Source organism: Harpegnathos saltator, unplaced genomic scaffold, assembly GCF_003227715.2.
Source record: "Harpegnathos saltator strain DR-91 unplaced genomic scaffold, Hsal_v8.6 scaffold31, whole genome shotgun sequence".
Taxonomy (NCBI): domain Eukaryota; kingdom Metazoa; phylum Arthropoda; class Insecta; order Hymenoptera; family Formicidae; genus Harpegnathos; species Harpegnathos saltator.
The window spans coordinates 59,539-76,462 of NW_020230106.1; the positions used below are offsets into that span (position 1 = coordinate 59,539).

Consider the following 16,924-nt stretch of genomic DNA (forward strand, 5'->3'; position numbering starts at 1 on the left):
ACACATACGTGTACGTTTAAATAGGATTTCTTCAATTAGCAAGCAAAACTTACAAATCCGTCATTCTACGTTAAAACGGCTAGTCCACTTCGTACGTTGTACGTGTGTACAGCTCAATATAATAATAATAAATAATAATAAATAATAATAAATAAATTCTCGCGATTAACGTTTACTAAAGTTTTATCTACAAGATATTTTTTGCGATATTGAATTTTGTGGCTGGATAGCGTTTCTCAGCGACATTTTCGCACTGAGACGTCCAAGTTCGACAATCTCGCGATATTAACGACGTCGCGACGACGTCGTTTCGACGAGACATTTCTCGTCGGGACGGTCGCTTCGTGCGTCCCGGCGTCAAAAAGCCCGGTAAATGTAATCATCCCGCGCACGTGCAGTTCTCGCGAGCAAACCTTCGCGTAGCGTTAAGTCCTCGTTTCGCAAGTCCGTGTTTCGGTATAACAAAGCATCGTTATTATGCGTTAATCGTGATCGCATAGCGATCATCGGGCGGCGCGGATGCACCGCAGCGAGCGTCTTGATTTTTGCACGGTAAGCGCTTCGACTCGTTCTTAATTAAACTCGTTCGCGCGCGCGAGCGCGTGATATCGTCGGGGGATCGCGTTATAACGGGACAAAGCCGCGATATTATTTTTCCCCGTGGATTTCGCTGATTGCAACCTCCGCAGCCGCTTGCGCACTGGAGACTCCGAGCGGCTGGAGCTTTTGGAATCGCCGGGTGAAGCTTGCAGTTGGCGCGTGTCGCGCGCGCGCGCGCGTATTGTCCCTTTTAAACCCGAGACTCTCGACGAGGTCGACGACTACGTTGGATTGTATTTCGCGGATCCTGTCATTAACTCCTTTTGCGTGTGGGACAATACGCGAGTTACCCGTAACGTGAGAACGCATACGCGTGGGCTCTGTTCGTTATTCCTTGATTAATTGGTCCGATTGATCCTCCCCCGGCGGAACAATAAAGTATGAGGAAAACAAATCTGAGTGAGAAATGTAAATGCTGTGTTCAGCCTGAGTCGAAAGCTAATAGCTCGGTTAAATGCCCCGGCTCGTTATTGGCTCGTTACCAGCTGATTATTCATTGGAAATATCGAAAGCAAGTTGCGGTACTTCGAGTCGATGGCGCTCGATTCTTCACCGTTCATGTGCAAATGTTAACAACATATCACAAATTAACGCAGCAGATCTTCTCAAAGATTACAGTTGTTTGCAAACGTCGGAGCAGCGTGAGCTGATATGAAATTAATGTTCCACTTGGTGACTTAATGACCGAGTTTTCCACTTTATGATAAATGCGCCTGTTTCTCTAACTGAATCAGCTAATATGCGTCTATATTTATTTTACATATGTGTCTCTATCATGAATATTATTTTATATATATCGTTAATATAATACGTCAGATGTCTACATTTGTTTGCTCCGTACAGTTAATTTTTAATCCTTTTGGGGATAAATTAAAAATTGATGTAAAAATCGACTGTAGCAATAAGCTATGTACTTTTGCTTCACATACCGAAACGATTCTGCTGTAGCAACGAAACCCAATGCGCTGGAAATAAAGAATAATAAGAAATAAGAACTGCTAAAGCTGCAAAGCGAGATATCACGAGTATGACAAATGACGGGTTAATTGCATTACGCCACGTTAAAAGACGATCGCGTGGGACCGGTCGATCTCGCGGTGAGCCTGCTGTTACTTTGTCGCAAAATTGCATTTGCATTATTGAGAGAGTTGCTCTTATGCGTTATTTAATAGGGCGCGAGGGAGTGATTGTCTTGCATATCGAAAATGTTTGAAAGCCTCTCGGCTTTCGTGATATTTTCATTTCCGATTTTATTGTCGCCACAGATCCTTCTGCCGAACGTACTAATATATTATATATTCAACGTGTACGTGTGTATATTATATATATATATATATATATAATATATGTAATGTATATGTAAAATATACAAAATATATAATACATATATTTAAATACATGTATGTCTCTACATACGTCTAAATATACGCCGAAAGTCTGACTATACATCACGCTATACTACTTTCGTCCATCCACTTGAATCATTCGTTATAACGAATGTATTTATTAAATAAACATAAGTGCAAATAATGTTTATTTTCGATAAACTGTACAAAGCTCTCTCGCGTAGATTAGGTCATATCGAATAAAAAAAAATTCTCTCCCATTTTGCGAATCACGTAAAATCATGAGCTATTAACCGAATTTTTGCGAACAAAAATAAAGAGAGAAAAAAAGAGTCTTTTACATAGTTTTATCTATAATAACAAGCACGTCTCCAATGTGAAAAGCATAAGTCAAATATATTTCTACTTACATTTGCATATTTTACTTTAAAGTTTTTATGGTACTCACGAATATTACTTGAAAGTTTCACTCGGAGAGTTTCAAGTAACTTTTTCCCGACTAGCCATTGAAAGTCAGTTTGTTGCCTTTCGTCGGAGGGATGAGTCATGTGCGTGCGTGCGTGCGTGCGTGCGTGTGTGTGTGGCGCAAGAGTTTAATAGCAAAATCCAACAGTAACGTTCACTGAAATCTTATAACGAAACCAACAGTGGTTGATCTTGAAATACTTGGAAATCCGAACGATCGCTTCGTGCAACCCGGTGCGAAGAAGTCCCATAAGTGCAGCCATTCATGTTCCATTTACGTGATTCTCTCGAGCATGATTCCCTTTGCAGCGTTAGGTCTTATCTTACATGAGTGCGCGATACGAGAAGCAACGAGAGCGACCGAAGAGCTTTCGTACGTAAGACATCAAGTGCAACGATGAATTATTCAGCTAATATTACATCGATGTACGGCAAGGATGCACTTGGTTGTTTCTGAGCCGTGACGAGCCGTGTTTCCCGTGGCGGTCGCGTCCGTTCTGCAGACGCGCGATCACTTCGTACGGCCTGTCGCTCATACATTTTTCGACTCGTCAAAAATCCCGCACCCTGCACCCACCGGGAGCTTCAGTCTACTCGCGAAAACTCGTTGCACCGCGATGCGATTTACGGTCTCGGTTGAGAGAAATTTCACAGGCCCGTCCGTCTGTCCGAAGCAACCTGGCGTGTCTGTGTATCTTCTCACGGTGGTTCTTGGCGAAATTCCAGACGCAACGCGAAAATCCATTATATCCTCGATGCCGACCTCGACGACGGCGACTAAGAGTGAAGGAGAGAGGAGGGATGTTCGCGCGATTTTTACGCGCGTTATATTTGCCCTCGCGCTCGCGCTCTGTGCGGCACTTGAATAATTCACTTTAATGCGCACTCCGAGAGCGCGCCTTTTCACTCACTCGTTCGTCGATTGTCCCGTCTGTGTTCGTTGTTTGCATAATCCGTCATGAGAGGAGCGCATCGCGTCTGCATTACAAGCGACGCGGGACATCGAATGGCTTTTCGCATCAATCGCGTTCACGCGTCGCGTGAAGGCAACCGATCGTTCCGGAGCGTTCGCGACGTCTCATGGAGATTTTCGCCGAACATTCCTATCCGGCGCTCTCACGTATGCCGATTTATGGAGCGACGGGGTTCTCTCCGAAGAATTCAATTCAGCCACGGAGACGAGGAAAAATTCGCGAGCGACGCCGCCGTTTGTCGCAGCGTTCTGTGTCGTTTTTTCCGTCGTAGACAGTTGCATCCAGAATTACACATTTTCGTGGGTTCGGTCGAGAGAAGGGAGCGATATTCAAGCAAGAGTTTCCGAAGATGTATTTAAAATATATAAAACTGAACAGAGCTCTACATATGGTAACAATAAAAAGATATAATAATAATAATGACGAAATAATGATGAGTGAAACAAATTAAATATAAAATATTGGAAACAAAATAGTAATAGCAGTAGGAACAATATAATAATCATAAATATAATAATAATATAAAGTAGAATAACAGAATCGGCTAGATCGCGGAGGCCGAGGAGATTTCAATTTTGTGATTCAGCAGTCGAGTGTTAGTGTGTTAGTCGGCACGACTGAGATCTTATCGTCACGACCGCACGAATCAATCATCGTGCGAATCAGCGAGTCAGGAAGCGCGCGAGTGACAATTTTTCATCTCGGATAAGCCCCAGAGAGAACAGAATGCGCGAAAGAACCCGGAGGAGCGCGCTGCTTCTCGCGCCGGATAATAAATCGATAATTCGTGTGTGCGACTTTCGATCCTGGAATAAGCGAGCCGGACAAAGTGGCTCCGCGTGTGCCGGCGATGTGCTCCTCTCCTTTTCCCTTTCCTTCTCTCTCTCTCTCTCTGCCTCTCTCTCTTTCCTTCTAGCTCTCCCTCCCGGCCCATCAGCGCTACGTTGGGGTCGGTTTGTCTCCGTTTGTCCCCGCGAACGGCCGATTATGCGGGACGGGCACGGCCAATTTCTCAGATCCACGAACGTCGAACGTGCTGCCGGAGAGATGGACGCGAATTGTTTCCTTTATGGGGGGCGCGCGCGATATCGACGCGCCACGGCTATTTCTCGGGAGCGAGCATTCCAGGATCCTAGTTTCCAAATGCGCGAGATTTGTCAGATCCTCCTCAGCTCCGCCGGAAACGCCCGAAAGTTTGACCAACGTATTTTCGTGCGTTCGTTCTCATCGCCGTCGCGGGGTTACTTTTAATTTCGCGAAAGGACTGTGTGTTGACGCAGGTATGTATCAACCGTTCGCTGTAAACAACGCGAGCACATACTGCCGACGCCACTCTCAATTATCATCTGTGCGTGTCGCAAGTTTACATTTCCGATGCGCGTCCTACACGTACACACACACACACACACACACATACACACACGTGCGCGCACGCGCGCGCGCGAAGTAACGCTCGGCTTTATCTCCTTGCTGCGAGAAGAGTGTAGTTATCCTCGAGTGTATCGTGCTCCTAATCTCTATTTAAGGAAATGCGCGACTCGCTGCTCTCTCGCGCATTTCCGCGGATTTGTTTCCTAATTATTTTCCCCCGTTCCCTCGGCATCCGTCCGACAAGGCATCTGACAGGCGCCCTCATCCGATACTTGTCCTATTATCTGTCCTTTCTCTCTCTCTCTCTCTCTCTCTCTCTCTCTCTCTCTCTCTCTCTCTCGATATGTTCTCTATGTTGCATTATGTGTGTCTACGACGACAGAATGTTTGGCAAACATCGATCAAAAGTACCCCACTCGAGAGCTTCTTTCGCTTCATCTCTTTTTCTCTCTCTCTCTCTCTCTCTCTCTCCTTTTCTCTCCCCGTCGCTAAGAAACCCGTCGATGGTAATCGTGGTGTCTCTTATTCTGACTTGCAGAAAAATGAAGCTCGATCTGGACCGGGAGAAGGGCCTCGAGCTCTTCGGCAAGCTGATACGTACAAAGAACGTCGAAAGTCTTCAGGGTGACCAGCCCAAAACCGGTCCCGAGCCACTTCATCCAGCCGACTCCAAGCAGAAATTACAGGTAACGGAGATAATGATAATGATGATAACAACAAAATTATCGATTCGTAAAGCGCGTGCAAACAAGATCGGCTGGCAGGAGCTAATCGTTAAATACCGGGGGTGCGATGATTTCATCCACTTAGATAGTATTTCATGATTATCGCGATGCAAGACAATCGATATGATGGAAACTTTAGAATTCTTGTAATTAACGCTCACGAAGCGAATGTATCGAATTGACCATTAAATTTACTCCACACGATGCAACGTGAATTCTTTGTTACAACGACAACAGCGGCAACAAATTTGCTGAAGATTCAACTTTCAATTCCGACTTCCGTATTACATTTCACGTGGCAGGTTGTCGCAAGCAAAGTTTGACAATTCTCTCATATTCTTATTTGGTCAACCTATTGATCAAAAAGTAACGAGAATTTTTTACTTTCTCGGAAAGTATTTATTTAATCTTCAATGTTTATCCCATCTCCTTCAAAGTAGTCCCCCCAGTGATGTTATACACTTGTGCCAACGTAGTTTCCAGTTTGAGAAACACAGGTGGAACGCCTCTTTATCGTATCGTCTTGAGCTGCGGATCTGCGATTTCGCCTTTATCTCATCTATTGTTACAAAACGTTGAGTCCTTTGAGTGTCCTTGTGAGTTTGGGAAATAGGAAAAAGTCACAGGGGGCCATGTCTGGAGAATAAGGTGGTCGCGGCATCACAACGGTGTTGTGTTTCGCCAAGAACCGTTGGATAAATCGTTTCACGTTCAAAACATTAGTAAAAATCGCTTCGCATGAGCCGCATGAAATTCCTATTTCTTCAGTAACCTCTCCAACGGTGATTCTTCTATTAGCAAGCACAATCTCTTGAACTTTTTTCCACGTTTTCATCGCTGGTGGACGCGCTAGGACGCCCAGACCTCGCGTCATCTTCGACGTCTTCTCGGCCTTGCCGAAAGCGTTTGTACCGTTCATAAACTCGTGGTTGTGACATAGTATCGTCGCCAAAGGCCTTCTCTAACATCTTGAACGCTTCGCTGCACTTAATTCCGTTTTTAGCACAACACTTCAGACAAACTCTCTGATCCGACTGATTTCGCCACACAAAAGTCGCCGAACACAAACTAAAGTGTCGCAGCTGCCTGAAAATTGACACGTACGTCTCACTGGTAGCGCTAACAACACACAAAGGAAGAATCAACTGAATAGACAAGATACAGCGCGCGCAATGTCAAAATTCTCATTACTTTTTGATGAAACCTCGTAAATGCCGTGCGAACCCACTCATACGGGGCAGAAACTTTACAAATCGACAGAGGGGCGGGAGAGAGCGGCGGATTGAAGAATCCAAACAGGGCATCGCGTGCTATCGAGAATTCAGCCAAGGTTCCGCGTCGCGTTCAATTTAAGCGCGCGGTTCGCCAGGGTGTCGGCGGTCTCGCGAGGGGATTATCGCCGCGCTTGGAAAATTGCGAATAATCGAGAGCGACTGACGTGCGTGGGCGGTGAATTTAATCAAAGAGTCGGGCGTTTAATAGCTCGCGCCACTCCTAATTACCAATTAAACCTAACTTTTCGCGGCGGGAAATGAGGGACCTTCCTTTTCCCACGCTTCCATCGCTGTCGCTCCACGGCCGGCGATATAGTGGGCTTTGTGCGGCCGAGCTTTCGTTATTTGAGAACCGCGAATTACGACACCTGTAAATAACGTCCTCGGTGAAGAGCTCGAGTAGAAGAGTAAGCACAGCCGGCCCGAGTCGAAAGCTCATCACCAATTAGGGCAGACCGGTTAAAATTTTATAGCTCGTTATCGGCCCGTAGCTGATTGTTCACTGAAACGAGGAGTCGGTTTTTTTCGCGAATTAGCCGTTATATCTAGCAATTCTTGCTATTCCGGAGGAAATTAAACTTGGTGGAAATTATGTCTCACGTCGCTATTAACTAACGATCATTTCTCCAAGTGGCCAGATAAGTAAGTTAGTAAGTTAGTAGACGGCTAAATAAAAGAAATTACAAAGTTATCGAGTGTGTGGAAAGTCATAACCAGTTACCAACTAGTGATGCACCGCTCAATTTTCGGTCAGCGACTAGACAAACGAGTTAGTGACGGTTGAACGAAAGAAATGATATGCACAAAGCGAAAACAGCGTTAAAAATTGAGAACGATTACTTGCCGAGCCGGAGCGCGGAGTAACGCGACGACGTTCTCGCCGCTGCTTTCTGAATTTCACATTTAGCACGAGATAACCTCGCTTTCGATTCGCTATCAATTTTACAAATGCCAGCGCGGCGAGTAGCTAGCTCTCATGCATACTTGAAGTAAGCATCTGCACCATCTGCTCTGTCAGAGCATTACTTGCTGTGCGATGGCTGGACTGGTTACATCACAAAACCGTGTTTACATTTCGGTGAATAATTATCCGGTTGCAAGATGAACAGTTTGCTTCAGCCTGTGTCGACCACTGGCCAGTGGTCTCTCTGTGTCAGGCCGGCTGCTTACATTTCTCCTCGACCGCTGAATAATTCCGCGAGTGCGCGAGCGGACGACGACAGAGAGAGAGAGAGAGAGAGAGAGAGAGAGAGAGAGACTGTGTCGTGTCGCGCTCGGTCGCTGTGTTTGAGATTCGCCGCGATTAAGGGAGCATGACCATCGTCCATTTCGCCGGGATCGTCGGGCGAAGACAACGCCCGCTGTGGGATTACAAGGACGCCGACGAGGCGCCGCGCCGGCAGGTATGAAACGCCCTAACGAGCGCAAACGCGCGGGGTGGGAAAGATCGTTCGCGCTGGAACTGTGTCGTTTTCGCGGCTCCGACGCGGCCGGACGGCCGTGTAATTTCTTCGTGAAAGAGAGAAAGAGAGAGAGAGAGAGAGAGAGAGACAAAGCTCGCGCTCTCGCCCTCGTCGCTTGTATCCCAGCTGGTGATTCTTGTCGCGGTAATTCCGCCGTCCGGACAGCCTCTGTCGAGCATCCCTTGCTCCCTCCCCCCGCTCCCTCTCTGGCTCATTCGCGAGAGCTAAAAGAGACACACAGGCGAACTTTCTCGCATCTCGCGACGAGCCGCCGTTACTTCGTCCTGCTTCTGCTGGACCTTCGCAGCAGACGGTGCCAGTCGCAGCCGCCGGCGAGCGCATAAAACGGCGCGAAGTTTCCCAATAACCGATCCAGTTCCTAGCGGAAAGTAGCGCAGACACGAACGTAGCCCGACATCGCGCTGCATGCACAATGCGGACGCGGCTAAGACGCGAATTTTATCTACATGTTACGCGAAAGTGGCACGCGAGAACTCTCTCTCTCTCTCTCTCTCTCTCCTCTCTCTCTCTCTCGCTCTCTCGCTCTCGCAATGGAGGTCAGTGCTGATCGACGAGGATGTCGACGATGTCGACGGAGAGCGCGACGACTCGTTACACGATTTTGTCATTGAAAGCGGAGGCGAACGTCGTCAGCGATATTTTTGCCGACGGTGGTTAAACGATCATTCCCGTCCGTCCAGACAGAAGAGGATTTGATTGCCGGCTTCAATTGCGGACATTCTCCGTTTCGTGTCGGCTCGGCGAAAAATCTGCTGATGACGAAACGTTTGTTCGCAACAGCGTGAAAAAAAGAGGCGAGAAAATGGAGTAAAATGCGAGGGGTATTAACGTCGGGACGATTTTCGTTCGCCGCGGGAACGTTGTTTCGTTCGCGTGCGTTTTATCGATTTGTCGCCGACGCACACACACACACATAGAGTGGAGCGTCGCCGTCGTCGTCGTCGTCTTGCGTTCCACCAGTGCGTCGCTTGCGTCCTCGAATTTCGCTTCATAAAGCGGGTCAGAAATCGCGGACGTTGCGACGCGTGCGGCCGTTAAACGACGTTATGCAACCGAGACGATCCCGCTCGGTCTTCTCCCTCTCCCCTCCCCCGCTGCGGCTGGCTTCCGCTATTTACCAAGTCACTACGCGCGGTTCCGGGGCAGCGGAACAACTTCCAATCTCGTTTGTTATTTAGCGACCGATGGTCCGTCGCTGCTCGCCGAGCATATCGAGTTGCGCACCTCCTCGCGGACTCTAAGCGGCGATAATTAAAACTCGACTGTGTATGTGTAGGTTTGTGCGCGCGATAAGGCGATCGATCTAGCGCTACGTGATATTTGCAAGCGGCTTGTTATTATTTCATTTATTCCGCTTGCTTATTCATTCGTTCCCGTCGTCCGCTTTTAATCGACTCCCGTGCAACTGCGGAGACATATATTTTCTTTCGCGAACGAGAACGCTAAGACGAACCTGTTGATGACGAAGCGCGATTGCTCGCAACGGACGAGAAAAATTACGTTGAGTTTTGTTCGCTGCGCCTCGCCCGATGTGCGCGGTTGATAATGAATGGAAATAAGCGGAAATAATTGTTATGAAATGATCACGCAGGATATTCAAGGTTTGTAAGATTCTATTTATACAGGATGTTAAGGAAAGTATATACCGAAACAAACTTTCAGTGGCTAATAAGGGACACTTAAATAAGGAAAGTTCTAAAGGACGTTTAAAGCATTTGAGAAAGCCATTTGAGAGTAAAAATATCGTAACTTTGACAACAGTTTCAAAGAAAAGATTTCAAGTACAATTCCAGAGTTCTCTACAAGTAGAGTTTTTCAAAGTTGAGTTCTGCCGAAATAGTTGAAAAATCGATGTAGAAGATGTCGCACGGAGGAGGGTAGCATAATTAGCCACAACTTTTTAATTCCGACCTATCGCTTTGTTGATATTTATCGTTAGAACTCTTCGAGGAGTTGATAAAACTTTAATAAAATTTTGACTGATTTCCAGAGAAAAGACCGAGAAGATTGTAGAAAATGTCAAGAGACCGTTACGTGTCTCTCACGTCAAGGCAATATTAGTTGAAAATAGTGAAAATCGAATAGATTGTTATATTAAATATACTTAGCCACTTAACCGCCGTTAATTAAAGACGATAATGCGAGTGATCGTTGAATTCTACTCGGAGTATCGGATTTTTCTACCTCAAGACACCGAATAGAGAGTTTCTAGGTCTGCATAATGGACCATCAGAATCGAGACCATTTGAAACAGACATTAAGAATCTTACAGGGTCAAACTACAAATTTTGATATGTCAATTATATCTTTTGCATAACGCGTAGAAAAGCAGCTAGTTAGCTATCCGGCAAGATTTTCGTCATTCCGCGCGCGATCGCATAAATCAGCGTTACGTCATGCGTCGATTCTGCGACAGGTGAATGCAGCTGCACCGGCGCAATAATTCATGCGGGATTTGCATTAATTTACGACGTTGCATCCATTGTGTTTTAAATCCCGTGACGGTGCGCCTCGCGGATCGGTCTTGGAGTCATGACGAAATTCTGCATTGCGAATCGCGAGCGAGCGAGCGAGTGCGCAAATGCGGAAAATGCCAGCTGCATTTTCCATAATTACGGGCGATTACGTCTCAATGGGAATCGGCTAATTATAACGGATAAAATTCTATCGTCGGCCATTAAAGACGTCGTAACTTTTGTAATTAAGAGTAACATCGCGTCGATAAATCATCCCTCCCTCCGCCACATGACCGCCTTTGACTCATTTCTTTTTCATTTATTAGCTGTACCGGGTGATGCGGCGGTAACTCAAGCACTATAGCCGTGCATTTTACAATGTTGCAGTCGTCCGACTAGCTCGAGTCTGCGTAAAAGGTGCCGAGTAAAAAGAGAAAGAGAGAGAAATTATGTGCGAATCGAGAATAGCTCGATCGATCGTTTTTAAGACGAATGTCCCGATTGATGGTAATGGTATCCTAATTTGTGACAATTGCACGTTTTTTTTCTCTTTCTTTTTTCTTTTTAATAAATCTACTAATGCGGACTCATGTTTGTCTCAAACGTGTATTTTTACATTAAATTGCGCATATTATCGGCCATAGCAAGAGCTTTGAGTACGTATATTACACGTATATTATTTGTATACACGTATAAAATTTGTTAATTTATTCATACGATGAAGTTGCTCGGCCAATCGGGACATTCACCTTTCGGATCATTCGGGAGGAATATCCTTACGTGGAAGTGCTATTTAGGATCGGCGGAAGATTCTATCCTGAAGGCGCAAATTTCTCGTCCGAATTTTCACCCTGCCGCGACTATTAGCGATATGTCCGTTAATAACATTGTGCAATGAAGCGGCCGCCCGCCGAGGAGGAACAAGAGAGAAAGAGAGAGAGAGAGACAGGGAAAAAGAACGAAAGCTCACACGATCGCTTTATTCTTACCCTCGCCATCATTTTAGCCACTCCCATGGACGGCGCGAGGGAGCACCCTTGACAGTCGGGGGGGACTTCGCGTTTATTAATAAGTATCGAAGGAAAGTAGTAAAAATGGCGCTGACATTCTGCGAAGAAATCGGCTAGAAGACGCGGGATTATATGTGCATTGCCGCGTCGCGTCTTATTACGGAGCTGCGCGGTAATAAATTGGAAGTCACGCCGCCCTCTCGCCCTTTCCCATTGCTCGCTCGCTCGCTCGCTCGCTCGTTGTATTATTTATCGTTCCGTCGAAAGCTTACATATCGTCTCGATCGTTGCGACGTCGCGCTCTCCGCTGATGACTTGGCCGATTTTCCACGCGCGCAGAGTCGTCTCGCGCGTGTAAATGCATTCGTTGTTCAACATGCGCGGCTCAGCGCGGGACAGCAAGAAGCATGAAAAATGATGCCCGATGAATAATGGCTTTATTCGGATTAAACATTTTTTCTCAGCGGAAGGAAGCATGGAAAACAATTTCAGAGCTCGTACCGCGCGAGCGAGTAAATCACGCTGGAAATGATTTTTCGCGCACAAATGAATTGTTCACGGCGAAATGTTAACTAAAACGTCCGCGTTTCGGGAATAACTCACCGCGCGCGCGCGCGCGCGAGTCGCGATTTCATTTCGCATAGCTGGTCGCAAGCGAGCGTTCAATTTCGGGAAAGAGAAAAATTGGCAATTGAAGAGGCGCGGAGGGATGAACGTTGAGAAGGGTTCGCGCTTCGTCGCTACCGCGCGCTTATTAATCGGCAGATATCGCTCGTGCTGGGAAATGCGGGTGATACGCCGCCCGCCCGATCAATCGAATTTCTGCGACCTTCGCAGACCTTCTCACGTTTTCGTCGTGCGCACCGACGCGACCGACGATGGCTCGCTCGTGGCGGCTGTCTGAACGTTCCACGAAATGTTTGCTGCTTGCAGAAGTGCCTGACGACTCTGGACCTGACGTCTTTAGGGGTTGGCTCCTGCGTCGGGACAGGGATGTACCTTGTCGCAGGAATGGTGGCGCGCAGCGTTGCCGGGCCTGGTGTCGTCGTCTCATTCATAATCGCAGCTATTGCATCCATTTTTTCCGGTGAGTATCACTTCTCCGTCTACCGCCACTACCGCCACCACCGCCTTCCGCTTCTCACCGCTTCATCCTTACGATCGCACCGACGAGCGTAGAGAGAGAGAGAGAGAGAGAGAGAGAGAGGCGCCGCTGCTCCTCGGTCGTTATTAATAGCCCGTGAATTCAATAATACGGTGCGGTGCGGTGGGGCGCAAGCTCTCGGCAAAAAAAACGGCGAATTAGAAAGGCGATTATGCAAGCGCAGCCACTGCGCTTGAAAGCTGCATTTGCATTCGTTTCGTGCGTCAACAGCCACTTCGCGGAGGTGCGACACAACGTACACGTGCGCGCTCACACACAGGCTACATTCGGGTCGTGATGGAACTTAGCGAGAATCGTCACGTTAGCTCAACACACACGCGACATTCGTCGACGACGCGGTCGTTCGACCGCGCTCGCTAATTGGGATCGACCGGCGCCCCTTTATCAAAATTGTTTCTCGCGATCGCGTCCCGCTTTCGCGGGGATCGCCGCGCGCGCTTTCACGCGATGGCGATTCACACCGCCGCGGTACGCAACGTCGCGCCGTTCGAAGTGGTGCATATATTCACACACACACACATACATACATACATACATACATACATACATATATAAAGCATGTATATAGTCGGAGGGCGCCGACTATACATACACAATTCGCTGTGAGCAGAATACGAAAGCAGGGCTTTATTTTTGCCGCGATTCACAATCCTACTGAACGCGAAGAAACGGTCGCGCTCGCGAGAGAAAAGGGTAGAAGTGGCCTTTATCCATCGTAGAAAAGGGGCTTCCGACTATTTTTACGGGCGATCAATTTAACGATGGGCTAGCGCGCGCGCGTGTGTGTGTGTGTGTGTGTGAGTGTGTGTGCGCTCGTACATTACGACTGGCTGGCGTGTGGATGTGATGTCAATGCTTCGGCGGGGGGGGGAGACGGATACAGAACGCATAATACTTCCGAGCGAGCGACCGGCCGGCTGGTCGGCTGACAATTCGTATGACAGTCGCGAATAAATTAGGAGGATGTGAATGTTTGATCGACTGGCATTAATAATTAATCGCGCGTTACTCGCGGTTTCGTCAAACCTTGATCGTTGCGTTATTCAATCTTCGAGATACGCTCGAAACGTAATCATTATTAATTGTATAATATACATCAAATATATATATATATATATATATATAACGCAGAATAAAGCGAGTCGTAACAGCCGAGGTTTTGTCGGGCTCTATGAAAATTTGCTTTCAGGAAAATATGAAAATGGCGCACCGGGTGAATTTCAGCGATACGCAGCGATGGCATTTTTCGAATTTTTATTTCAACGTGTATTTACATTTATACAACCGAATTTTCAGTAACGGTAATATGAAAACTTTGGTTTATTTTCTTATTATTAGAAAATCATTGTTGCAGTAGTGGCACTTATTGTTACACCGATATCGCGCTTGAAAATAATATTCGATCTCTGCCGCGTCTCCCACCGAGAGATTATTACAATATTGGGACATGATTGAAAGAATACATAGATAAGATTTTCAATGAATAATATATCATACGTAAAGTAGTGTAACTTTCTATACCGCAAATGTTCGAATAACATGAATATTTCCTGGTCGGGTGAGCTAGCACAATATTTTCTTAGTGGATATTAACATCTTCCAAAAGAACTCTCCCCGTGTGACATTAATTAATAAACATCCACTTAGGAGGATAACATAAATTTTGTGACGCGTTACATAATGTTATTTAATGGCTTGAGTACGCGCGCTCGTTTGATATTAAACTCTACGTGTCACACGACAAAACTGCACAAAACTCCGCGTTATTACAAAACTCTCCGTATTCCGTAATAAAAATTGCGACGCGTTTATAACTTACTCAACATGCGCTCGCTTGGACCAGGTTGTGTTTTATGCACACTTGTGTAGCTCGGATTATCATGTAATCGCGATATAACCCGGACTCGAGTCGCTCCTCCGGGGGATTCTTCGATTATTTTCCGTCGAATGTGCAACACGTAGCTCCCGCGATTGTCATCGTCCAACGAGGCGGCAACGATATTTTTGACGGGATAGAGGTCTCCTCACGCTAGAGAGCTTCGACGAAGTTGCGATTTGAGTAGCGTGATAAGTCAGGCAGCTTCTCCCGAGTAGAGAGAGAGAGAGAGCACAGTAGACCCGGGGGAATAACTAGTCTGTAGTGGCCGGGGAGATAAGAACCTTATTCTGTGAAAATATGGATTTCACTGGCGGAATATATGGCTTGGAAAACTCTCGTCTTCTCTCGGCCATATATCACGTATAAATCCGCTGACTCTGCGAAGCCGCGAGCGAATTTACACTCGTAAATACATAATTTTGCAGAATCCACGCTGTAAACATTTGCGGTACAGTCGCGACGGCCGCGAAAATGGGACGTCATGGAAAGTAGAAAAGTTCATTAAATCCCGTTCTCTCTCTCTCTCTCTCTCTCTCTCTCTCTCTCTCTCTCTCTCTCTCTCCCTCTGTCGCGACGCGACAGAGAAAAACGTCGTCGATTATAAATCCCGTCTCGGACGGGGAGTAACGTCGTAATAATCCGGGAGAAGCCACACGTGATTATTACGCAATGTTACATAACGTCGTAGCTGTCGCGTAAACTCCCGCGTAAAACAATCTCTTTTTGCTATCGGTGGTAGTTTGGTGCGATACCGCTTTAACGTGCAAATCACATTTCTCCCACGTTCTCCCATATTCTCCCACACACGGTGTTTGCGCTAATCTAGATAAAATTATATACACGATAATCCGGGTAAAGGCAAATTTCCGATATATACGCCAACGTACATTTATTCAGATAATATAAATACACGCACCATCTTTGTCCGCATTTTAAATAAAAAAAAAAAATAAATATTATCCTTACAAAATTATCACAATGATGACGTTCACAGAAATTTATTTTGCACCGCTGCAAATGCGTAAAATATTGAAATATTTGTTTTAAATGTCGCTGACGTTTGTGTTGGCATTGCATATATCATTGCGACCGATTTATAATCAGGACTGAAGAGAAATTTACATATTTCCTTTTTCATCTTTATCCAGCTAATTTTTTAATTATCCGAGCATAACACTGACTGTATAATATTTTCTAATTACTAATGCAGTTAACACACTCATTCTATCTATCTCTCTCTCTCTCTCTCTCTCTCTCTCTCTCTCTCTCTCTCTCTCTCTCTCTCTCTCTCTCTCTTTCTAGCTGTCTTCGAAGTAAATGTCGTGTCGCGAGTAGTTTACCTTAACTAACGGGTACTTAGGTTATTTCACTGCTCTATACTTAGACGTCGCATCGATAACAACTTGTCGGCCATTCGAGTTTCTCATCTGCCAGCGATCTACTCTCAAAGCAGCCGCGAGAAATACTCGTCAATGGAATTTACGATTCATCGCGCGTGATACGAGTTCCTAACGTTGTCGTCGTCGTCGCCGTCGTTGTCTCGTCGTCGTAAACAGCCACGTGTTGTCGCGGCGGGTACTCCAACCTCCGTTCGAAATTGCAAATACGGAGTTTCAGTCCGGCGGTAAGGACGCGAGGGGAACCGTCTTTCAATCAAGCTCGCTTCGTTGTCGATCCTTTTATCCGACACCTCGAGAAGAAGTTCGCCAAGTAATCCTTACCACTCGCTGCGTCACCGAATCATGTCGATATCGTGACCGCGTGACTCACCAAATTGCGTCCTCGACGCTGGAGGAGCTTGAAGAACGGCTTAAAAATTTTCACGGGATAAAAACTTGTAGCTCCTCTAGGACTCTTCAATTAATTTCCGAACTTCCGACGTGATTGATCCGAATCTCTCATTTACGTATAATTAATTTCTATCTGATCGCGTTGAAAATCTTTTAATTTCTACATATACAGGGTGTCCCGTTTCAGTCAGTCCAGTCAATTTTCTCCCAGGTTGTTGGTGATACAAGAAAAATTTCTCGAATAAAAGTGGAACGATTTCAAGGGGGATGTACTTTGGTCATGTTGTCTTTCTTCTAGATGGCGGCTTTGAAAAGATATGAAAGTCATTTTTATCTTGAGAAAAACATAAGCAAAATACGTCCCTTTCGAAACTACTTTTATCTG

The 16,924-nt window shown here is 46.2% G+C and overlaps 1 protein-coding gene across 2 annotated transcripts in view; it reads left to right on the forward strand.

The window, feature by feature from the left end:
- LOC105189195 (cationic amino acid transporter 2) overlaps positions 1-16,924 on the forward strand; it is a 102,765-nt gene that overhangs the window by 49,159 nt on the left and 36,682 nt on the right. For both annotated transcript variants that reach the window (XM_019844145.2, XM_025299991.1), the window contains exons 2-3: positions 5,295-5,442; positions 12,639-12,792. In XM_019844145.2, coding sequence (XP_019699704.2) covers positions 5,299-5,442; positions 12,639-12,792 — 298 coding nt within the window. In that variant the 5' untranslated portion in view covers positions 5,295-5,298. The remainder of the gene's footprint in view (positions 1-5,294; positions 5,443-12,638; positions 12,793-16,924) is intronic.